Genomic DNA, 25,059 nt, shown 5'->3' with positions numbered 1-25,059 from the left:
GAGTTAGACAACCTCAGAGTAGCAGTGACTGTCACTCGAGGACGCAGCCAGTCTGAGGAGGCCTGGTACGGAGGGTGCCAGGAAAACAAATACTCTGATTTTTCCTTCCTCCTTTCAATCTGCTTAGGGCTCTCCATTGCTAAACCATGGTGGGCCATGCGGACATTGACGTGATCCAGGTAGGTTGGCCACAAGGGGTGAGGAGAACCAGTGAGAGAGCCAGAATCTGATCCTGGTACTTGGTAACTGATACAGTGGATTCTTTGGAGGCCTATTCAACAAACGTTCAATTTCCACTCTGGAAGATTCTGAGATGGTGGCATCTCCCACCTCCTGATGCACCAAGCTATGAATTCTTACAGCATCCTTACAAGGTGGGTGGTGTGATTTTCCTTGATTGTCAGGCTTCCAGAAGAAAGACTGGCTGGTCTAAGGCCACAACTGGCAAGTAGAACTGAGAGTTAGTCACAGGTCTGAGTCCACAGTCCTCGATCTTCATGTGTTGCTACTTGAAGCCACCCTTTCCACCAGGATGTCTAACTAGGAAGAAAACCAGGTCGTTAGTGTTGTGAATTCTCCATCTAGAACTTAAATAGCAGGAAAAGTAGAGAGAACTGGGGTCATGTGAGATCAGGCAGTGTACTTCCCTCCTTGGAGTAAGGACTAAAACTGTGTTTAAAATTCCAAGTAGGTGAAAGTGTAAGGCCCTCTGGTGTGAGGTCCCTGGAGCAAGGAAGGGCCCCAGTGGGGATCAGTGCAGAAACTGAGATGGGGAGTTGTGCCAGGTTCTATATTTGTTTTCTGCTCTGGGCAGCTGGTTTTCTGGTGCTCAGAGCCAGAGAAGTGGTGAAACTGACTCATGGAAATCCGTGAAGCAACACAATAACACACCTGCTTCTCAAAGTGTGGTCCCCGGACCTGCAGCATCCACCTCACCTTAGAACTCGTTGGAAATGCAGATTCTTGGGCACAGAGAAAAGTGTTTCCTCAGACACAAGCCACAGAGGCCAGCACTGGTTTCCAAGGAAGCTGCAGAATGCGACTCGTGGGGCACTCTAGGGATGGAGGGTTATTTTTAATTCTCCAGTGCAGCGTTGTCCAGCATGCTGCCTGGACTCCTGGTTAGAAATGCCGACTCAAATGTCCGCCTCAGACCTGCAGGGTCAGCAACTCTGAGGACACAGCCCAGCATCTATTCTCACAACCGTCCCCCTGCTCCCCCGGTGTTCTGAGACTCACCAAGTTTAAGACCAGCCACGGATGGCCACTGATCCCTGATGGAGGCAAGACGTGCTCCAGAACTCTAGGATGAGGCCAGCGGGGGCTGGGGAGGGCGAGAGGGCAGATCCCACAGGGGAGGGCACAGCAGTGGCTGCAGTGACAAACACAGGGCAATGTGTTGTGTAGGGAGCAGGGCCAGGAGGTGCGAGGACTCGTCTGGGTTCTGGTCACCGCTAGTCAAAATGCAGGGGAGAGGGAGAAGCAAAGCGCCTGTGCTTCTGCTGAGGTGTGGGGGACCTGCCTCAGATTTAGACCACAGAGTCCATTGTCCTTGGTTTGCATGGACTCACTTGTGTCCTCCAGGTCTTCCTCCTGCTCCTGGAATCCATTCTCCTGACAACAGCCCCTACTAGTGTTAGGTGTTGTGACAGAGGCCGGGATGTGGCCCCGTGGGGCTGCTGTGAGGGAGAAGGCATGATCCCTCCTCTTGAGGAGTTCAGTCCTGGGTGTGTCAGGGGGCAAGAATGTGGCCTGCCCATGTCCACACTGTGATGACTGATGTGGGAAGGCACCTGGGGGTAGACCAAAGCACGGGCAGGACGGGCCAGGGCTTTGCTGAGAGTGTGCGGTGCGTGTTCAATGGAGTGTCACTAGAGTGTCCACACACGGAGAGGGCCCTGGAAGGAAGCCAGGGCAGGGACAGGGAGCAACGGCTGAACCCTCACTGTGTGTTGAGCACCTGAAATCATTTTCCTCCTCCATTACATGATACTCACAAGTACCCGGTGACCTTGTGAGATAGCGAGAAACAGTAAAATGGTTCCATTTTACCCTGCTGGCCTTTGAAGTGTTCTAAGGAGGAAATGCTTTGGGCAGGATTCTCTGAACTCTGGTCTCTCTTCCAACCACACTTGACAGTTGCCTGAGGATGTCATTGAAAGAAAATAAGAGGCCAAGCCCCACTCCGGAGGAGTAGCGGGCCTGGGCGGGCTGGCGGGAGGGCCGCAGCTGCGTGGGGGACAACTCCTCTGGCTGCCGGGACGTCGGGGGCTCTGGGTTGAGATGCTGAAAAGGTATTGCAGTGACTTAGATTTAACACCAGCCTTTTGTTTTTCCTTTAGGAATGTCCAAGTCACAGGTGAGTGTCCTTTTCCTTCTCCGTCTGCCTATTTTGTTAATTTTACAGTCTGTTTTACACCTGGCTTTTCACAACTCTGCTTCGTTCACTAAACACGTAGGTACCATGTATCCAGCACCAAGCAGGGCTGGCCTTTCCTTAGGAAGTGCTCTGTATTTCCTGCTTGACAACAGTAGACCTGGCTGCTTTATCTCCTTGCTGTCTCTGTCTGGAACACCTAATCGAAGGGAATAAAAACGATAAAATTCAGGTTTCTGCCTCTGGACAGTGGCCGGCAATCTACTGACGTGCGCTGGCCGCCTCTCATGCCTCTCCTGCTGGCACTGGTCGTGACGGAAGGAGCACACTTGGATCCTCCGCTGCATTTCTGTTTTCCAGAGTTGCTTTGGTTACCCCCTGAGCATCTTCTTCATCGTGGTCAACGAGTTCTGTGAAAGATTCTCCTACTATGGAATGAGAGGTAACTTGGCCCCGGCTGGCCCTTTGGGGAAGGACGTGAGTGGTGGAAGCCAGTCCTAACTCTGCCTCCCCTCCTCTTCCTCCTGCCCTCTGCAAAAAGCAATCCTGATTCTGTACTTCACAAATTTCATTGGCTGGGATGACAACCTGTCCACGGCCATCTACCACACATTTGTCGCCCTGTGCTACCTGACACCGATTCTCGGAGCTCTGATTGCCGACTCGTGGCTGGGGAAGTTCAAGTAAGTGGCTGGAACTTTCTTGTGAACAGACAAGCCAAAATGTAAGCCGAGTGGTTTGGGATGGTGGACTCGGGGATGAAGAATGGAGGAACACAGACCCGGGAGAGAGCATCCTCTGCTCAATGCCACATCCCCAGAGCCGAACACCGAGCCTGGCACTTAGGGATGCAAAAGCAAGTAGGCTTCTCCCTCCCCCAAACAAACAGTATCTGTGCTCGTCTTGAGCAGAGGCAGGAAGCCTGTCTATCATCAGTGGTGTGTAGGGCATAGAGCTCAGGGCTGGGAAAACAGCCACCCTGCCTGATGCATCCTGGCTGCTGAGTCGTCCCATGACACGAGGGAGCTTTGGCGAGCTCCTAGCCCGCGCTGCAGGAACACCTCCAAGAGTGTGCCAATGAGACACTGTTGGGACAGGTCTCTTAACGCTTTATGGAGAAGGAAGTAGGGGCTCTTCCAGGCCAGAGGCACATAGGCAGAGGCAAGAACATTCACTGTCTCCACCAAATTCTGTAAAAATAACCAATGGTCCACTGCTGGCCAAGTACTGTTGCCAGTCACAAGATTAGAAAATCTTAGCATTTAAAGCTGTAAATATTAATTTCTGTACTTAGGGATAAGATGAGTCTTTCAAGTAGTTGAAATGAGAGTGGGACCTGCCCCTTCTCCTGGTCCTTGAGCCTCAACTTTGCTCTATACCTTTCTGAGAGGTACCAGTTTTACCCAAGTTTGAGAAACAAAGGTGTCCAAGGAAGGAGGCTAGGAAATGGACAGCTGTCATACAATTAACCAGGCTTCTCTCAACCCTCTGAACACAGGACAATTATATCGTTATCCATTGTGTACACCATCGGACAAGCAGTCCTTGCGGTCAGCTCAATTCATGACCTCACAGACTACAACCACAGCGGGACCCCCGACAGCCTTCCTGTGCACGTGTGAGTTGGTGGTTGCGCCTGCCTCCCCGCCCTCCCTCCGGTTGCTCATTGGTGTCCTGATGCTTCATCTTGTTCTTGAATGTCCCCTTGAGAGCCGGAGGCTTCTCCTCCCTCTTTGGTGGTGTAGATAAGGCGATTTAAGGGTCGAGAGCTGGGTCTGCAGGATGCCACCATCCTCACGGGTGCTGGTCTTGACTTGGCTGTCTCAGGTCATGACATCCCACTTGATGTGTGGTCAGTGGGCATGGTACCTATGTTTGCCCTGGGCTTCCCTAAAGGGACAGAGCTCCCACAGACCGTGGTCACTGACACCACCAGATTTCCCCAAGACTCTGGTACCTCTCCTGTCCCACACATCTGCTTATTTTTTAGTAATTCTGTTTTATAAATATTTATCCCAGTTGTCTATTCTGGACTCTTGACAGCAAGTGGTATGGACAATGCTCCTCTCCTGGGTTCATTCCTCTCTCTGTCTCCTGGCCTCATAGACTAATTATGTTGATTGTCCCCTGCCCTTGTGCTTCAGCTCCTTGGTCTATGGGTAAACCGTCTCATGGGCTGGGTAAATATAATTGAAACTCAAGTTCCTATCCACAGTGCCAAGTCTCTGACTTGTTAGTTGATCAGATTGCTGACCAGACCAGATGGGGGCCCTGGAGCCTCCCCTGGCGCCCAGAGGGACAGTGTTGTTGGTGAGGACAGTGGCGATAAGCGCAGTAGGCAGCTCAGACTGCCAGGGTCTGAGCCCGCTCTCCCCCAGGGCAGGGACGTGACCTTGGGTGAACTGTCGTCATTTTAAAATCACAGACTTGGAGATGGACTGGTTCAGATCCAGTGGTACCCCTACTAGTAGTGTGGTCTTCGGTAGGTGTCTGTCCTCCATGCCTCGGTTTCCTCACCTGTCACAGTTCTGACTTTAGCTGGAGCTGCCTGGTTTAATCCGGAAGAGTTCCCAGAAGAGCCTGGAGTGGTCAGGGGCTCCGGGGATCTTGGCTGTGTATTGTTCATTTCATGGAGTTAGTGTTGGAACACCCCGGAAGTTCTCCAAGAGTAAAAATAGGATCTAATATTCAATTGACCATGTTTTCATTGCCTCTAAAATGCTTTGAATGACCACTTCAAACATAAGTTATATTAAGAGGCAAACAGATTCAAAGAGGAACTTGGGCCAGTGAACTCAGAAAGAATAATTCAGGGTTTTTGTTTTTTTTTTTTTTTGGTTTTTGGTTTTTTTTTTTTTTTTTTTTTTTTTTTGCAGTACTGGGGATTGAACCCAGGGCCTTGTGCTTACGAGGCAAGCACTCTACCAACTGAGCTGTATCCTCAGCCCAGGAAGAATAATTCAGGATGCATGACTTTTAAAGGATTCTTTCTCTGTGTAATATCTGCCTTCACTTTATCTGTTTCTTTTCTTTGTTTTTTTTGGTTTTGTTTTGTTTTGTTGTTGTTGTTGTTGTTGTTGTTGTTATTTTTGAACCCAGGGAAACCTCACCACTGAGCCACATTCCCAGTCCTTTTTATTTTTTCTTTTGAAATAGGACCTCACTAAGTTGCTTAGGACCTCAATAAATTTCTGAGGCTGGCCTCCTGGTCAGCCTCCCAAGTGGCTGGGATCATAGGTGTGCACCACCATGCCCAGCATTTTATCTGTTTTGTGACTTCTTAAAAGATATTTTTAAGCCACACTAGCAATAAGAAGATATGGGATAGATGTTTGTTGTGTGAGATGTGTAGTGCCCAAGTGCAAATTTAATAAAACTACAAAATGAGAATTGATAAATGCCGTGGTATTTTTTTTTTTAAATTCAGGAAGCAAAATGCTTAAGATAATCTGGAAAATACAAAAGTAAATCAAGATAAAATAGCCCTGTAATTCCACCACTTGGACATAACAATAAACTTCTTTGTTTTTTGCAGTGCTAGGAATTAAATGCAGGGTCTTGCATGTGCTAGGCAAGCCCCCTACCACTGAGCTACATTCCCAGCCTTTTTTATTTTTATTTTGAGATAAGGTCTCATACCACCACACACCTGGCAGAGTAAATCTTTTGCTAGATATTTTTCCAGACATCTGTACTTCGTAAACAAATTAAGATCATTCTGTGTAACCTGATATTCTGCTTTGCAGTGAAATCATGTTTTCTCATTTCATTTAATGTTTATGAGTCCATTTTTATTGCATAAGATGCAGGGCTTATGTTTGTCCAATTAACTGTGTGTGTGTGTGTGTGTGTGTGTGTGTGTGTGTGTGTGTGTGTGTTTGCATGCGCTGCAAAATGAGCCCAGGGCCTTGTGATGCGAGGCATGCATGCATTCTGCCACTGACCCTCTCTGCAGTCCCTGTATGACCATGTCATTTACCCAGTCTTTTGCTAGCTTTCAAGCTATTGCTTTCAGTTTTCTAGATGATAAGTTATTTAGATAAAATGTGAATCAGGGGACAGGCTCCCTCTTCTAAGGACCTGCCACCTTGGCCCTAACTCTCTCCTCTCTCCAGGGCACTGTCCATGATCGGCCTGGCCCTGATAGCTCTTGGGACAGGAGGAATCAAACCCTGTGTATCTGCATTTGGCGGTGACCAGTTTGAAGAGGGCCAGGTAAGAGCAAGGGCCTCCTCAGAAACCATGTCAATGAATTATAACCCTCCAGGAATCAAAGCCATGGCACTAAGTCTGTTCTCCATTCCATCATTTCCAAACACTCTTGAAAGTAAGATACCGATGAAAGCTAAGGCAGAAGTCAAGTCTGATATCAGCTCCATCTTCTCAGATGATACTGAACCCAAGTCATTGTGTTTTACCTCTCTTTTCCATGACAGGAAAAGCAAAGAAACAGATTTTTCTCCATCTTCTATTTGGCCATTAATGCTGGAAGTCTGCTGTCCACAATCATCACTCCCATACTCAGGGGTAAGAATATCTGAATGGGACCTGTGTTCCCTTCACTGATGGTGGGGAAACTCAGGTGCAAAGGTTGAGCCCCCTTCTTGTTGGTCTGTTAAATCTCATCTCTCCTCAAAGTCTAGCTGAAATTCATTCTGGGATAGACATTGAAATCCAGAATCTGAGCTTCTTTCCTCTCAAGTTTTATCCCCTTTCCTAATTCTATTTGATTCTATATTCCAGTGACCACTGGAGAGTCTAAAACACCCCAGCATAGGCATCAGTCTTTTTAATGTTTTATTAATGTGACGTCCTTATTCATGGTGAGAGGTGAGTCAGGAAGGTGTTTGTGGTGATGCCTCGCGGGCTGTGGTGGACATTATGGCCTTCAAGCTTTTCTCTGCAGTAAGTGAGGAAGGCAAGGTTTCACCTTTGGCTTCCTTATCAGCCTGAGTATTTCCAGAAAGAACTAACGGAACTACCCAGATAAAGAACAAGACAGTGTCAGTAACCACCAGCCCCACTCAGATCTCCGAGCTTGCTCGTGGGCAGTTGAGAGTTTGCCGGTTTCCCACATGGAAAGCGGTATTTGGTGTTATTCAGGGCAAATCAACACAACTATGGTGTCCATACTTGAATCAGATAAAGTTATGAAATAAAACATTTTCTAGGAATTTTTGTGTTTCTGCCTGAAGCAGTAGTTTGAAGGTGCAGACACTTAAGCCCCATCCCAGTTTGTTTTGTATAAGATTTAATAGCTTTCGGGCTGGGGCTGGGGCTCAGTGCTACAGCACTTGCCTAGCATGTGTGAGGCACTGGGTTCGAGTCTCAGCACCACATATAAATAAGTAAATAAAATAAGGGTCCATCAACAACTAATAAAAACATTTAAAAATTAAGTAATTAAAAAGGTATTGTGTTATCTACAACTAAAAAAAAATTAATAGTTTTCATTTTTGAGTTATGTCCCCGCCCCTCTCCCACCCCCAGGTTCTTCTAGAGTAGGTAATGTGCATGTTTGAATCATGGAATATGTTCAAGGATGATTTTGTGAAGTAAAATAATGACTCTCATACAAATATAAAATGAGCATGGGACAGAGATTTTGTATTACTTATTAATTAATTAGGGAACTAGAAACTTGTTACCATCTGTTCAAATAAGGATTTGACTAACAAGAGATTTTGATTCTTTATGGGGAGAAATTATTTTGTATTGTCACAAACAGGATTTATTTGCATAAGCAGAACTTTTCTACTAGTTAACTTTTTTTCTCTACAGAATTGTGAAATAGCTAGTTGAAGTCAAAATCCCTAGAGAATCAGATCATTCTGGAGGTCACAGCCTCCCACAGAAGGATTTCTAGTAATCTCTGTTGCTCCTTATAAAGCCTAAATAGTTTTCCTTACCAATTCTAAGATTTCAGAGCTGAAATAACCCTTAGCCAGAGGTTGGCAAACAACGACCCTAGGGCCAGATCTAGAAATCTGGCAAGATCATTATTTAGGTTTTGTCTCTCACTACTTTCCCCCTACAAAGGCAGAGATGAAGCCAGATGAGGTGGCGCACACCTGTAGTCCCAGTGGCTTGGGAGGCTGAGGCAGGAGGATTGCAAGTTCAAAGCCAGCCTCAGCAATTTAGCGAGGCTCTAAGCAACTCAGTGAGACCCTGTCTGTGAACAAAATACAAAAACAGGGCTGGGGATACGATGCAATGGTTAAGCATCCCTGAGTTCAATCCCAGTATCAAAAAAGAAGAAAAAAAAAAAGAAAGGAGAACTGAAGAGTTGTGACCAAGATCAAATGGTCCCCAAAGCTAAGATATCCAGCCTAAGGTATCACAAAAAATTATCAACCTCTGCCCTAGGTCACCTAATTGTCACTTACTCAGCAAGCATACAAAATTGACTTTCCAGGGTACTTGGCTTTTTATTGACTGAGTCCCGTATGTTGGAGTCATTGTACCCAGATCACATTTGTCTCCCCCACTTAGAAAATCCACACAGCAAACACACATCTATTTAGGGGCTAAGATTAGAATCTGCCTCCATCTCCTGCTCTTTCTACATTGCAGCCGGCAATGACACCGGTAAGGCAATGAATGAGTCTTGAACATTAAGTAAAAATTCTATATGACAATAGTGAGGGATTTTTAGAAACAGGAACTACACATGCATTACCAATGCCATAATCAATTTTAATCTCATACTTTCTCCCCAGTTCAGCAATGTGGAATTCACAGTCAGCAAGCATGTTACCCACTGGCCTTTGGAGTTCCTGCTGCCCTCATGGCTATCTCCCTAAGTAAGTGGAAATTACTTGAATTAACACCAACCTACAACCAGATCAGGCCCCACATTAATTATTGAGACTAATTTTTTAAAGTTCATGTAATGAGTTGTAACAAAACATAGCGTGAAGAATTGCCATCAGATGTTAAGTGTGCTCTCAGACAGAGAGGAAAGTGGGTTTGGCCTCTCGTTTCAGAGGAGATAGGATCAAAAGAGGGTTTGCAGGGAAATTAATCAACTGAGTTGGACATGAAAGGTTTTGTACCATTTTGGAAGAGGAAGGTGAAGGTGATAGAATCTGCTAGACTGGCTGTACCCATGGCCAGAAGCTTTTCTTTTTGTCAACGTGTGCACATCTCTGGCCCTTGAAGAAATGGTAACCTGGTTCAATGGCCATTGAAATACTTCCAACGAGTGTGTGCATTTCCATAATCCAGCTTCCCAAAATGTTTTTGCTGGAATTCCTTCCCTCTGGAAGGAGACGTATGCATATTAGATGCAGTTAGATTCGTTCTTGGCATTGGCTGTTTAGGAAGTGTGAAGATTTCCTACAAGGAATGGTCTGGCTGGAAAGATGGCAGTGCAAGGACAAGCCAATGGCCGCCTCGAGTCCTCCTGGTCTCTTCTCCCCTCTAGCCAGGGAGTTACCGGCACTGGCGTCACTTTCTCCCATTTCTGTTTTCAAATCTTACTAGAATTGAGAAGGTTGACTTTTTACCTCTGTGCTCATGTGATAGCACTTCTGCTTTGTCCTTACAATTGTGGGAGAGCTCAGTGATCTCCATAATTCTTCCATAATTCTTCAAATACCACCACACTTCCCTGAAATGCTCGTCTGTGCTCCTCCTCTCTAATTCTGGGCAGGAGAGAGCATTTTAAAGATACTGCTTATACCGGATGTTGTGTTGAGCATTTGAGCAAATTCTCATTGAGTCTGTATCAGTCATTCTTCGGTAAAATTTATGCTTGTTTTTTAATGGAAAAATTGAGAACCAGCCAAATACTATATATCAGCACTGTCTCTAGACATTTCTATGCTTGAGTTAGGCTTTAGTTTATCAAAAGATTGAAATATTAGTTTGCAAAATAAAACGTAGACACAGTTTTTTGGACATCTTCACCATCCATGTGTTGAGGAAGGTTGGCATTGGGCAAGAATACAAAGAATCCATTGATGTTTTAAATTATTGAATCATGGTATTAGATGATCAGAAAGTTTAGTACAGGACTGTGTTTTCTGAATCTCTTACAAAGATGCTCTTTTCTACATTATTTTCATACTATACCTTTGTTAAGAAGGTCCAAGGAGAAATGGCCCTACTGAAAAGGTGCTTCCAACTTCTGCAAAACTCACTGCAGAAGCAATTAATTATAATGTGCTTCTGTACAGTGACCACAGGGGAAGAACTGGTACATATGATTGAGTAAAAGTTTCAGCACATTAATTCCTATTTTCCTTAGCATGAAAAAGAAAAAGAAAGGGTAAGAAGAAAATTTCTCTTGCCATTGCAGCCAGAAAATTAGAGCTATATTTATTGTCTTTGAGAACAATGTGTTCATCTTGCACATATTCTCTCCCTTTAAATAGCTAGGACCTGGCTTAAATAGCTGGACTGGGTGTCTGTGGGCTGCCCCATGTTCTGCCAGGTTGACAGATGGCTCTAGGCTTTGGTGTTTGGTGTTTGTTAACACAAACACAACATCACTCTGAGCGCTTGTATCTGTTAGGATCCCTTGACCATGAGGGAGACAGTAAACCCCTCCTGCATCTCTTAGGCCACAGGTAACATTGGCAGATACCACATTAACACACCTTCTTTTACCCTCTCCAGTTGTGTTTATCATCGGCAGTGGAATGTACAGGAAGTTCCAGCCACAGGGTAACATCATGGGTAAAGTGGTCAAATGCATTGGTGTGAGTATTTCAGTACTTCTCCATGACATTTTATCACCCCAGAACCTTCTATGTCTTTATGTTAAAATTCAATCCAACTTTGTCTTTCCTTTAAACTTATTTTTAGTGTCCCTATTTTGATAAATTTTAATTTAAGTTATAAATTTCTTGAGAAGCTCACACAAATGGAAAAGCACACAAATGGAATTCCAAAAGAGAAGAATAGAAATGGCTGTTAAGTTAAAGTAAGATCAGTGGTCAAAGAAAAGCAAACAGAGTGACTTCGTCTGTCAAATTGGCAGATGATACCTTATGTTTTTTTAGGGAGCAGTGAAACAAAAGTTGGGGCTCAGTTTGGAAATGCATATTAAGAGCACTCAGATGCCGAGGGCCTGTGGGGCTACTTTCAGGAAATAAGGCTAAGAAAATTAATTTTTAAATGAATGCAGATTCACCTACAAAGGATATCATTGTAATATTTATATCAGCAAAAACTTAAGTCCACCAAATTGCTGAAAAGAAGAAAATGATGCTCAACTGACAGCGTACCTTTGACATCTTACGCAGTCATCGCGAGTCTTGTTTTCAAAGAATATTTAGCAATGAGATTGTGCAGAGTTTGGTTTCTTCCATATGCATCTACTTGAGATGTATACATATGGGTACGTTTATAGGCAGGAAATAAATGTTGAGAATAAGAATCTTTACACAAAAGAATCAAATTTTTATTCCTTTATATTCTTCTCCCTTTAAGTGAACATATATATGATATAACTGGGGGAAAATGTGTCATTATTTTTTAAATGTGTGGATTATCTTTTGGATAAAAAGGTGGCCTGAAGATAACTTGAGATCATATACATCATTTATGCCTGGCCTTATTGCATTAGATTATATGCTCTATTTTGCTGTGTGCCCTCTCTTTGTCAAAAAAAAAAAAAAAAAAAATTGCCCTCAGGTGCAGCTTTCCCCTTTCCTCTAGCATCAGGTCTATTCCCACCAAAAAGGTTTTTCCAGGCAAAGAGGGGACCTGTCCTTCCTTAGCAAGCAACTGACAGCTTAGTTTAAACCCTCAAAGAACTTTGAGGGCTGGGGAGATAGCTCAGTTGGTAGAGTGCTCACCTCACAAGCAAAACGCCCTGGGTTCAATCCCCAGCACCCCCCCCCCCCCCAAAAAAAAAAGAACAACTTTGAGCTACTTAGAGTCATGCGAACCATATCGCCCAGGGTCCTAAAATCAGCCTACAGTCTATCTTCAGTGGCACACCTGTCCCCAGCCGCCGCCACCATCCCTCTTCTCGCTGTGTCTTGCAAATGCACTTTGCTTTCCCTCAAAGCTCTCTTGAGTAACACTGGCCAGGAATCTTAGTGGCTTCTCATTTTATGATGTATCAGCATATTTTTATGATCAGTGTCACCCTCTATACACTTGAAATATATTTAACTATAACTTTTTTCTTTTCCAAATACTGGGACTTGAACCCAGGACTTCACACTGTCCCACTTGCAGGGCAACCCCATACCACTGAGCCACATCCCAATCCTACCTTATTTTCTTATATATGTGTTTTTGTGTAGTGAATTCTTACTCAAATTAAATTCTATAATGATGCTTAATTCAGTTATTAGAAAGCTTTTAAGTATGTTTGGAACAACCTACTATGTAAATCTAATTTTTCAAACATAAACTTAGTGAAATCTGAATATAGGTCACATATTTCTGATAAAAATTAGCAACCAAATTATGATATACCATAGGTAGGAATACTCCCTCAATTTTGAAGACTTAGTATGAAAAAAGAATTACAATTCTCATTAATTTTTAGTAGATCACACATTAAAATCATATTTGGGGCTTATTGAGTTAAATAAAATATATTTTAAATAAATTTTATATGTTCGACTTTTACTTGTTGCTTTGGATACTCAGAAACTTAAGTTGCAAATGAGTCTTGCATTATATGTCTACTGAACGTGCCTCTCCAGAGGCTCTGGAGAGAAGCCTCACTGTATCTCTGCCGACGCCAACTCAACATCTTAGCTAGAGTCTAGACACAAGCCAGGTGTATGGGCCAGTCCATCATCCCAGCAGATCCTAAGCAACCTAGTGAGACCCTGTCCCAAAATAAAAAATAAAAAGGGCTGGGGATGATGTGGCTAGGTGGTAAAGCGCCCCTGGGTTCAACCTCCAGGGCAAAAAAATTAAAAAATCTAGAAACAAATGCACCAGTTGTCTTCAATGTGCTCATTGCACTGGTATATACAAGTTTTTAAAAAAATATTTCTAAGTTGTAGATGAACACAATACCTCTACTTTATTTATTTTTATGTGGTGCTGAGGAGCAGACCCAGTGCTCCACATGAGCTAGGCAAGCACTCTACCACCGAGCCACATTCTCAGCCCCTACCATTTTTTATTTTGATTTTCTCACATATTTTTCCCTTAAGAGGGGGTTAGTTGATATGTGTTGCTCTGATGAAGTAATTAGTTCTGTTCTGAAATTGGATTTTTTTTTTTCTTCCTTTAGTTTTCTATCAAAAACAGGTTTAGGCACCGGAGTAAGGAATTCCCCAAGAGAGAGCACTGGCTGGACTGGGCTAGAGAGAAGTATGATGTAAGTCACCGTCTTGCTACCGCCCCTCCAGAGAGGAGACAGCCAGAATCACAGTTCAGAGCAGGAAGGCCGCAAGGCTCAAGTGATCAGTTGTGTCCTCCCAACCGTATAAGTAAGAGGATGCAGGAGTGTGATTTTTAAAAGTTGACCATTCGGTAAACAGTGGATATGATTTATCTGAAGCAATATCGGCTTTCCATTTGATGTACTCTGCCACTAGTTACGGGTAATTGTGAACCCGTAACCTCAGTTTGAATACAGACATTAAAGGGTGGTCACGGCAGTGGTGGGATTTACAGTTAGTGGACTCTACATTTGGCAAATTGGAGTTTACCTCCTTAAACAGATATTTTCAATAGCTTAGTAACTGCACAAAACTTGTGTTAAGTTCTTTAGAACAATTAACCACCTCCCAACTCATTTTTGGATGCAAGTATCTCAAGACTGAAACCAAGTTGTGGCTGAGCACTGCAAGTGACACAGTTGTGGCTGATCTGTCCCTTCCTGCAGGAGCGGCTTATCTCTCAAATTAAGATGGTTACGAGGGTGATGTTCCTGTACATTCCGCTCCCCATGTTCTGGGCCCTGTTTGATCAGCAGGTAATGTTTCTGTACATCTTTGTTTAGCAAACTTACTTTGGGTACTACCATGTACTGAGTCATACTTAGCATTTAGTTCCTAAAAACATTCTCTTCCAGTTTTTTTTTTTTTAATTTCACTTATTTAGTTGTTAGATCACATAGAGTTTATTTGTAAAAAAAAAAAAAAAAAAATTAAATTCTGAAAGCTTCTGTTCACATTTCTGTTGCAAACCAATGAAGAAAATGAGGTGCCGTCAAGTAAAGTAGCCTCGGCAAAGAGAGCAGCCAGCACTCTTGTCAATCAAAACTGAGGGTTGAGAGGGTTTGCCGGGCTGGGGAGATAGCTCAGTTGGTAGAGTGCTTGTCTTGCATGCACAAAGCCCTGGGTTCAATCCCCAGCACCACCGGGAAAAAAAAAAAAAGGAGAGAGTTTGCTTTCCTGCCATTTGTGCTGGTACATACGTATGATTCCAGCAACTCCAGAAACTTAGGCAGGAGAATCACAAGTTCACAGCCAGCCTGGGCAATTCTATGAGACCCTGTCTCAAATTTAAAAGTTTTTTAAAAAGACTGGGGGTATAATTCAGTTGTAGAGCATCCCTTGGTTCAATCCCCAATACCTGAAGGAAAGAAAGAGGCGGGGGGAGGGAGGGAAGGAAGGAAGGAGAAAGACAGGGAGGGAGGAAGGAAGGAAGAGAAAGAAAGGAAAAGAGCTTATTTTCCTCCTTATGCAGCATGGTAAAAAGAGGCATGGCCTTTGACAGAATCCATGTCACATTTAAACTGAGAGGGGCCTGATACCTTCCACTTTAAAATGGAACACTTGGGCTCAAAGTTCCATGCAGTGACGTAAAGTGACCACACCAGAATCATCCCCAGAGCAGGAACCCAGACCAGATGGGTGACTTCTGCTCTGCTGTTGGTCCCACAGCTGTGGAACGCACCCTGGAACCTGCCACAGTAGTGCCAGCTCAGCACATGGGTCTCAGCAGCCAAAGCAATAGGATCTTATTTCTTTTAGAAACTGAAGTCAAAAAAAATTGTGAACACATTTTCATTGTACAACGAGCATCACTATAAGAGTAAATCATCTCTTGGAAAAATGTGAACATACACATTAATCTCCTTATTTGTAAACATGAGGTTTAGCCCCTCTCCCCATAGGGAGTAGGGAAGCAGTCTCACAGGTGGATAGGAGCCTCCTGGAATCAGACTTGGGGAGCTGGGAGACTTGGTAAGAACTCGTAACGCTTCCAGACAGGTCAGAATAACCCACTTCGAGGCAGTGAGATCAAATCGGAGACTGTCCACAAAGTACCCAGCGGCTGGTGGGTTAAGAGCTCAAACAGGAGCTTTGCATGATGCCCTCCTGGTGGAGCTGAGATTCTCATCGAAACATTGCACGTTCACTCTTCAAACAGTTATAAGACACGTGTATTATAACCAGGCTGCCCAGATTTATACCCACCACTCTTGACGTAGATCCATTCAAACCCCCAGACTGTCCAAACTGGCTCTTGACAACCTCAGAGCTGTTGATGCTGATGCCAGGGAACAGAGATTGGCACGGGGCACGAAGCCGCCCTCCCCTGCCTGGGCCGTGCTCGCCAGCTCAGCGATGTGCCCTGGTGTCTCCTGCAGGTGGCTTCATCTCAGGACGGTGCTTGCTGCATCTTCTCGAGGGGCTGGGCTGTGTACAGGTCCCTTGTCAACAGAAGTGCAGCTTGCTTCCTTGTCCCGGGTGTTACAACAGCTTTAAACCCCACAGCATTTCAGACCTCATTCCTGATTTAGAAAAGATTCTGCAATGCCTGGTAAAAATGTGCAAAGCCACCTTCCCAGATGATGCAGTAAATGTGTTTGTGTTTAGGGCTCCCGGTGGACACTGCAAGCAACCACCATGACCGGGAAAATTGTAAGTCTGGGCCCGCATGGTAGTTGACCTTCCCTGTCGCTGTTTCAGTCCCTTTGCCCTCTTTATCCTTCCCTTTCATGACATTTTTTAATGAGACCCCTCACACCTCTTTTTAGGGAATTATTGAAATTCAGCCGGATCAGATGCAGGTAAGGAGAATATATGTTGCCTTCAGAGATCCAGGTGGCCCTCAAGCCGGTGTTAACATCTGTCCTCGCTTCCTCTGCAGACCGTGAATGCCATCTTGATTGTCATCATGGTCCCCATCGTAGACGCTGTGGTGTACCCTCTGATTGCAAAATGTGGCTTCAATTTCACGTAGGTGCCTGGTTGGTTTGGGTTGGTTGATATGCCGCTGGTCCAGGGCTTTGCAGGGGCCGTGTTCTCTCTGTCCCCAGATCACTGGGACCCCGGGGATGTCCCTCCCACCAGCCACCTCAATGGTGGGGTTTTAAAGGAAATGAATTAAACAGATATTTATATGCTGATGTTCCTGAAAATGTCCTTTAAAACAAAATTGTATTTGTGACAGCCTGAAAAAGCTTCTAATTGAGGCTCTTTTTTGCATGTAGATGATGCAATGTTCACTGTGATTCTGAGTATCACCTCAACTACAGTTTCTAGAAATTAAATTTAAAAATGCAAATGAGAAGCTCCGTTTCATCAGCCCTCTGTGGTCTCAGTCAGGAATAAGGGAGAGACACTCGCAGCACATGTCTCTATAAGGAAACCAGTCTTGTTGGGGAGCACATTTCCTTCAGGGCCTCTCTTTAGCACGTCTGTATGGAACTGGCCGAGGCTCACTTTCTTTTTGTCCCAATCAGCTCCTTGAAGAAGATGACAGTTGGGATGTTTCTGGCTTCCATGGCCTTTGTGGTGGCTGCAATTGTGCAGGTGGAAATCGATGTGAGTTTTCCCTTGAGTCTCCAGCGCTCAGAGTGTCTCTTCAGGGCTAGAGGATTCGGGGAGACTAGGGTCTCTCCCTGTGTGGAGTTCTAGGCGCTGGAATGGCAGATGGTGAGAGGCAAGGGGCAAAATATCTGTCAGTCCATTTACTATGTGGACTCATAACGGCAGGGGCGCAGTAGGAATAGGGTCAGATGGGCGGGCTTCCTTAGAAGAGGTCAGGCGTTGGTTCTAGAAATGGCGGGCATGTGGTACGTAGAACAAGAGGTGAGAGGGCTTCTCTCTCTTCCCTCTTTCTCTTTGCCTCCATCTCTCTCCCCTCCTTTCTCTTTTAATTTCTTTTTGTTTTTAAAATGTAATTGTGCTAAACATGAAATGCGTCATCTTATCCATTTTAAGTGGACAGCTCAGGGCACACCATCCCTGCCGTCCGCCTCTAGAACCTCTTCCCCTTCCCAGCCGAGCCTCTGTGCTCAGTAACGGTGGCGGCTCTCCACCCTGTGGCAACCACCAGGCACCTAAGTGGGATCAGAGTCTCTGTCCTTCATTGATGGGCTTATTTTACTCAGCATGATGTCCTCAGGGCTCATCCAGGTCACAACAGGATTCCGTTCCTTTGTAAGGCTAACTGATATCCCACTGTATGTGTGCAGCCGTTTGGTTTCCTCCATTCCTTGGTCACCGGACCCTGGGTGCCTCCAGCTCTTGGCTCTTGTGAATGATGCTGCTGTGCGCCTGTGCCTCGCGCTCTCGGGCCATAGCTGGCTTTGTGGATTGCTTCAGTGGCACTGCACTTAACAACAGAGTAGGAAAAAGACGGGAAACCCAGCTCGGGCGTGGAGGCACAAGGACAGAAAGCTTTTGTGAGAAGACGGCCCAAGTACCCACCGTGTCCAGGGCCGAGCATGGGGCCTCCAGAGGTGCAAGAGAGGACACTGGAGTCAGGGGGAGCAGACCCCAAGTGCCCTGACAGAGGGATGCTCACTTAGGCTGCAGTTACTCTGACTCCCTCCAGTACCAGGCTTCGTAACTGGCATCTGCTGACCAAGAGGTAGCAGCCTCTGTCCAGTTACTCCCATGCTCTCCTTTTCTCTGGTTGCCAGACGGCAAGTGAAGGGATCAGCGTGGGTAGTGGGGTGCCGGCAGGTCACTGCCAGCCAGCTTTCAAGGGCTCAAGGGAAAGTGACCCCAGGGGCGGGTAAAGATGATCTTCAGAGACCACTGAAGACCTCCCTGTCCTTTGCATTTTTTTTCCTCAGAAAACTCTTCCAGTCTTCCCCCAGGGGAACGAAGTCCAGATCAAAGTCTTGAATATAGGAAATGTCAATGTGAACGTATCTTTTCCTGGAGAGGTGGTATCCGTTGGCCAAATGTCTCAAGTAAGTGCAGGGAAATGCCACCCTCTCTTTCACCTTCTGGCCTGAGTAGTGATAGAATTTGAGAAGCTGTTTCTCTTGGTCCTTGGATATGACCCAAGACCAGCCCAGGGGGAAGCGTCCAAGTCTCCTGACCTTGTGGCTGCACGCTCCAGCAGCAGGCCTCGGGGAAGCGCAGATGGCCTGGGAGCTCTTGAGAGAGCAGGTCCACAGTGCTGTGTTCTCACAGCCGCTGGGTGCTGCTGCTTCGAGAAACCACACTGCAAACAGCAGAGAAGGCCCACGTTCTGAAGCCTTGACTGTTTCCCCCAGGGGACATTTGACAAACCCTACAGACATTTTTTTGTCATTGCAACTAGGGGCATGCTCTTGGCTTCTCATATGTAGCAGCCAGCGAAGTTGACAGATAGCCTTCCATGACCAAGAATTATCTGGCTCAAAGGTCAACAGTGCCAAGGTCAGAAAACCCTGCTCTTGACAGCATTGTTCTGGTCCTCAACTTAAATCCAGACTGGAATCCCCTGGAAAGCTTTGAAAATTCTGATACCTGAGTCCTAACCCTGAGATTATGTGAGCGGCTCTTATTCCTCATCCGCCATGGTTGGATCCACTACCTTAGACCTCGCCAAACTAGTAACCTTGATGTTTAAAAAAGTCTGAGTCCAGATGCGTGGGGACAGCCCAGGACTGATTCCCACCAGGACTCTTGCTCTTCCCCTGATGCTATTTTTTGCCAAATGGTAGAAAATAATTTCCTCAGCATTTATTTTCAGAAAACAAAAGTTAAATGCTTAATGAAAAGTAGAATCTTGTAGTAATACTAAAAAACTCCATGAGAGTCCATGCAGGCAGGTAGAAGGCTAAGAGAAATAAATGTCAGTTCTCCACAGAGCATTTTCAATGTGTGTGAACTTGAACTTGGAAACTTGGTGTGTCAAATAACATGCTCTCACAAAGTTTGAATGTACATTGCAGCACAGGACTCTGCTATTAACTCTGGCTCCTCCCTCCTTCCTCAGAAAAACGACTTTATGTCTTTTGATGTAAACAAACTGACAAGCATCAACATTTCTTCAGATGGGTCACCGGTCTCTACAGTAACTCAGGACTTTGAGAAGGGTCATCGCTACACCCTTCTAGTGTGGGCACCCAGCCAGTACCAAGTGGTGAGTCCTTGACCCCGAGGCTAGCCCTTAGCCACCTGTGATAATGGGCACATGACTTGTTATTGGTGTGACTTTGTTTTACCTCTGTGTAGAATGATACTAGATAATCCTCAGTTCCTACCCTCTTCAAGAACAAGTTATTTGACTTCCTGTAACAATTTGGTGGATAGGAAGGGCTAATATCAATTTGATTTTTTAAAAAGCACTGGGCATGGTTTGATGTGTATGTGTGCACACATGTGTGTGCTGTGTATGCTCACGTGCACAGTCGTGTGTGTATGTGTCAGGCACAGTACATGGGTGCATTCTCAGGGTCTTTTTGAGAGGAAGTTTGAAATATACCTTTAATTTCATTGATTTTTTAAAATGTGTGCTGAATTAGAGCAGTCTCTAAAAAATAGAGTGGGTATGTCAGGTACAAGCAATAAAACCCGAACAAAGTGTTTGATAAGAAAATGGAGACATCCACACCTACCATTGAGCTCGCAGGGAGGCGGGCATGTGACCTGTGAAGGCGCCGCGGGCCTTCTGCACGGGGTGTAAGTGAGCCTCCGCTGAACTGCAGCCTCGATTAACTTCCTTGGTCATCTGCTTAGTTAGGGAGCTGTTGAGTGGCTCGGTCTAAATCCTCGGAGAGGGGTGTTCTTTGGCACCACGGGCAGCGCAGGATCAAGACTGGTCGAGGCTCGTGTTAGCCTGGGAGACGGCAGGCTGGAGCCGCCCCGTGCCCACTGTGCCTCAGCTCCCGCGTGGGGGGCAGCGTCCCTCTCCTCGAGGCTGAAATGCTCACTGAGCTTATTCTAAGTGAGCAGAGCCGGAAATGCTTTTCTGTTTTCTCTCTCAGGTGAAGGATGAGCTCAACAAGAAGCCAGAAAAGGGAGAAAATGGAATCAGGTATGCGTAGGTTTTACTTTCTTTCTTTTTTGTTTTTTTAAAGTAGCTTTCATTTTTTAAAAGTTAACATGTACATTACAGGAAAGACAAAAACACAAGCAAAGAGCAAAGCCACCCAGTCGCCAGCCGCTTAGTTGGACCAGTCCCTGCAGGCCATGCTTGAGGAAAAGCATGAAATGCATTCTCATTTTGTGTGACTGAGATCGTAGTGGGTATTGTGCTTTTGAACACATTATAAGCATTCATCAATTCAAAATTCCAAAGCTACACGAGTCTCTTTGATAACCAAGAGTACACTGTATCAACTCAATTTGTTAGAAAAAAATTATAATCCTGTCTTTCTTGGGGACTGGTATATTTCTTTAAAACTTGAGTTCTAGCAGCCTCTGATGGAAGTGATGCATACCCATAGTGAAGCCCAGCTGCAGCCGGATAGAAAGGGAAAGGATGGGATTTCTTCCAAGAGTGTAAGGCCAGTTCAACACGCAGTCTTAAACATCAGTCAACATCACAGCCACATCAATGTTCATAGCAACTCAAATCACAATAGCCAAACTATAGCCAACCTAGGTGCCCTTCAACAGATGAATGGGTAAAGAAAATGTGGCCTATATACACAATGGAATATTACTCAACCATAAAGAAGAATGAAATTATGGCATTTGCAGGTAAATGGATGGAACTGGAGACTATCATGCTAAGCAAAATAAGCCAATCCCAAAAGACCAAAAGCCGAATGACTCTCTGAAAAGAGGATGCTAACACACAATAAGGGGAGGAGGGAAGAATAGAATTTCACTGGATTAGACAAAGGGGAAGGAAGGGAAGGGAGTGGGGAAGGGAAAAGGAAAGACAGTGGAATGAATTAGACATCACTTTCCTGTGTTCACAAATGTCTCCACTAATAGTGAAACTGCACATTGTGTACAACCATAAGAATGGGGTCCTAATCAGAAAGAGTCACATTCCATGTACATATGTCAAAATACACTCTCCTGTCATATATATATCTAAAAAAAACAAATTTTAAAAATCAATCAACATCAATATGTCAAAATGCATTCTACTGTCATGTATAACCAATTAGAACAATTTTTTTAAAATCAGTCAACATAATCATCTTAAGAAACTAAAGAAACCATCTTATCAATTGATGCAGAGAAACCATTTGATAAAATTCATAGGCCATTCATGATTTAAAACAAATCTCAGCCTACTAGGAATAGGAAACAACTTTCTTACCCTTACACAGGACACCTGCAAAACATCAAGTATGTCGTGCTTCCTCGTGAAAGTCTTAATACTCTCCCTAAGATCAGGAACAAGGATAGTTGTTCACTCTCCCCACTCCCATCTAACATCCTTCTGGGTGAGCAATGAGACAAGAAAAAAGAAGTAAAAGCATTTAGATTGGAGAGGAAGAAATAAAGCTAATCCTGCTCACAGTTGACAACTGTCTACATTAGAAAGTCCTCAGGACTCGAGCAAAAAAGCTCATAAAATCAATATGTGAGTTTAGAAGTTCACAGGACAACTACAAAAATTCCCATTACAAAATGAAAATTGGAAACTGAACTTTAAAAACCATATCATTTATAATATCCCCCCAAGTATGAAATACTTAAGTATAAATCTAACAAATCCTGTGCAGCATTCGAGTGCTGAAAACTACAGGATGCTTAGGAAAGAAACCAGGGAGGAGCAACATTAATGGAGAGACGCACTATGTTCAACCTTGGAAGACTTAAAATAGAAAAGATGGCAGCCCTCCCCACCTGAGCACCATAGGTGTAGTGTGATCCCTATCAAAATCATGGCATTGTTTATATAAACATAAACAAGATGATTAAAAAATTATGTGGAAAACCAAAGGAACTAAAATAGCCAAAATAGTTTTTTTTTAAGTTTCACTGCTCATACCACTACTAATTTTAAGACTACATAAAGTTATAGAAATCAAAACAGAATGGTATTGACAAAGAAATAGAGTGATAGATCAATGGAATAGTCCAGAAATAAACCCACACAGTATAGCCAACTGCTTTTTGCCAAAAGTGCAAAGATAATTATATGGATTAAAGAAAGTCTTTTCAATAGATGGAACTGAAACATTTGGCCATTCATATGTAAAAAATGAAATAAATCTCATGTCCTACACAAATTCTTGTAGAAAAAATGTATAAAAATTCTTACACATCATATGTGTAAGTTGGCTCAAAATTGATTAAGGATCCATATTAAAATGCAAAGCTACAAAATGTATGCAAGAATCATTAAAATCTTTATGGCATTGAGTTCTTAGACGTTGAACCAAAAACACAAATCCATAGAATAAAAATTTGATAAATTAGGCTTCATTGAAACTAAAAATGTTCTGCAATCTCATTATTTTAAAATTTTTGGTGAAATCCAATTTATTTATTTATTTATCTATCTATCTATTTATTTATTTATTATTAGCGTTTCATAGTTATACACAGTAGTTGGGTTCATCCCAACAAACTTATACATGCATGGAAGTCTATTTCAGTTCTTGATTTCCCCCCTTTCCCCTCCAGTCCTCCCTCCCCTCTCTCATTCTCCTTCCTCTGCTCTACTGGACTTCCTTTTGCTTCTCTATTAATTTATATTTGAGTGGTTCTTTATGTTATCCTATCCTTCCCTCCTCTTTTCCTCTTCCCTCCTCTTTTCCTTTATTTTCCACATAGGAAAGAAAACATGTGACCTTTGAGTTTCTGAGTTTGCCTTATTTCACTTAGCATGAGATTCTCCATTTCCATCCAATTTACCAGCAAATGCCATAATTTCATTCTTTTGTTTTAGTACAATTCCATCGTGTGTGCGTGCGCGCACGCGTGTGTGTATCACAATTCCTTAATCCATTCAGCTACTGACAAACATCTGGATTGAGTCCATAATTTAACTGTTGTGAATTGTGCTGCTATTAACATTCATGTGGCCATGTTGCTGTAGCATACTGATTTTAGATATTTTGGGAAAACATTAAGGAGTTGGATGGCTGAGTCATATGGTGATTCCATTCCTAGTTTTTTGGGGAATCTCTATACTACTTTCCAGAGTTGTTGTTTGGTCTGCAGTCCTACCAACAATGTACAAGTGTACATTTTCTTCCCCCACAACCTTGCCAGCATTTATTATTGTTTGTATTCTTGATCATTGCAATTCAGACTGGATTGAGATTAAATCTTAGTGTAGTTTTGTTTTGAATTTCCCTGCTTGCTAGACATGTTGAACATTTTCTCATATATTTCTTTGCTATTTGCATTTCTTATTTTGAGAAGTTTCTGTTTAGTTCTTTTGTCCATTTATTGATTGGGTTATTTGGGTTTTTGCTGTTAAGTTTTTTGAGTTCTTTGTATATTCTGAATGTTAATTCCCTATCAGAGGAGTAACTGGCCAAGAATTTTTCCCATTCTGTAGGATCTCTCTTCACACTATTAATCATTTCCTTGTGCTGTACAGAAACTTTTTAATTTGATGGCATTCCACTTATTGATTCTTAGTTTTATTTCTTGTGCTTGGGGATCTTGTTAAGGAAGTCGGCGCCCACATCTATATGATGGAGTGTTGACCCTATGTTTTATTCTAGCCACTGCAAAGTTTCTGGTCTAATTCCTAAGTCTTTGATTCATTTCAACCTGAGTTCTGTGCAAGGTGAGAGATAGGAGTCTAGTTTCATTTTTCTACATATAGCTATCCAGTTTTCCCAGCACCAATTGTTTAAAAGGCTATCTTTTCTCCAAAATAAATTTTTAGCACTTGTCAAATATCAGCAGGCTATTGGCATATGGATTTGTCTCTGTCTTTTATTCTGTTCCATTGGTCTTCATGTCTATTTTGATGCTAATTCCACACTATTTTTGTTACTACAACTCTATAGTGTAAATTCAGATCACGTATTGTGATGCCTCTTGCTTCACTTTCCTTGCTTAGTATTGCTTTGGCTATTCTGAGTCTCTTATTCTTATAAAGGAATTTAAGAGTTGTTTTTCTAATTCTGTGAAGAGTGTCTTGGTATTTTGATGAGGATTGCGTTGAATATATGTATTGCTTTTGGTATGGCCATTTTGACAATATTGATTCTGCCTATTCAAGAGCATGGGATGTCTTTCTATCTTCTCAGGTCTTCTTCAATTTCTTTCTTTGATGTTCTATCATTTTCATTGTAGAAAAGCATTTCCTTTAAAATTGTCTTATTCCAGATTTTAAAGGAAATGCTTTTAGTTTTTTCTGTATTTAATATGATGTTGCTTAGGTTTGTCATAAACAGCCTTTATGATAGTGACATAAGTTCCTTTGATCCCTAGTTTCTCCAGTGTTTTTAACATCAGTGGGTGTTGAATTTTATCAAAGGCCTTTTCTTCATCTATTGATATGATCATGTGACTTTTGTCCTTAATTCATTTTAAGTGGTGAATTACATTTTTTGATTTGCATAAATTGAACCAACCTTGCATCCCTGGAATGAAATCCACTTGATTATAGTGGTACTATCATTTTGATGTGTTTTTGAATGCAATTTG

At 43.5% G+C, this 25,059-nt stretch overlaps 1 protein-coding gene across 1 annotated transcript in view; it reads left to right on the top strand.

The window, feature by feature from the left end:
• Nucleotides 1-25,059, top strand: part of SLC15A1 (solute carrier family 15 member 1) — a gene marked incomplete at its 5' end in the record, with an annotated part of 55,670 nt that overhangs the window by 15,141 nt on the left and 15,470 nt on the right. Inside the window, 16 exons of the mRNA XM_079136263.1 lie at nucleotides 2,738-2,819; nucleotides 2,919-3,060; nucleotides 3,876-3,995; nucleotides 6,493-6,592; nucleotides 6,814-6,904; nucleotides 9,097-9,180; nucleotides 11,000-11,082; nucleotides 13,590-13,676; nucleotides 14,187-14,276; nucleotides 16,129-16,173; nucleotides 16,290-16,322; nucleotides 16,403-16,491; nucleotides 16,998-17,079; nucleotides 18,339-18,458; nucleotides 19,475-19,621; nucleotides 20,466-20,515. Of these exons, the coding sequence (XP_078992389.1) occupies nucleotides 2,738-2,819; nucleotides 2,919-3,060; nucleotides 3,876-3,995; nucleotides 6,493-6,592; nucleotides 6,814-6,904; nucleotides 9,097-9,180; nucleotides 11,000-11,082; nucleotides 13,590-13,676; nucleotides 14,187-14,276; nucleotides 16,129-16,173; nucleotides 16,290-16,322; nucleotides 16,403-16,491; nucleotides 16,998-17,079; nucleotides 18,339-18,458; nucleotides 19,475-19,621; nucleotides 20,466-20,515 (1,445 nt within the window). The remainder of the gene's footprint in view (nucleotides 1-2,737; nucleotides 2,820-2,918; nucleotides 3,061-3,875; nucleotides 3,996-6,492; nucleotides 6,593-6,813; nucleotides 6,905-9,096; nucleotides 9,181-10,999; nucleotides 11,083-13,589; nucleotides 13,677-14,186; nucleotides 14,277-16,128; nucleotides 16,174-16,289; nucleotides 16,323-16,402; nucleotides 16,492-16,997; nucleotides 17,080-18,338; nucleotides 18,459-19,474; nucleotides 19,622-20,465; nucleotides 20,516-25,059) is intronic.

Source organism: Sciurus vulgaris (assembly GCF_902686455.1).
Source record: "Sciurus vulgaris genome assembly, chromosome: 4".
Taxonomy (NCBI): Eukaryota; Metazoa; Chordata; class Mammalia; order Rodentia; family Sciuridae; genus Sciurus; species Sciurus vulgaris.
Note: the sequence above shows the minus strand (reverse complement) of the source record. Positions and strands in the feature narration are given on the sequence as shown.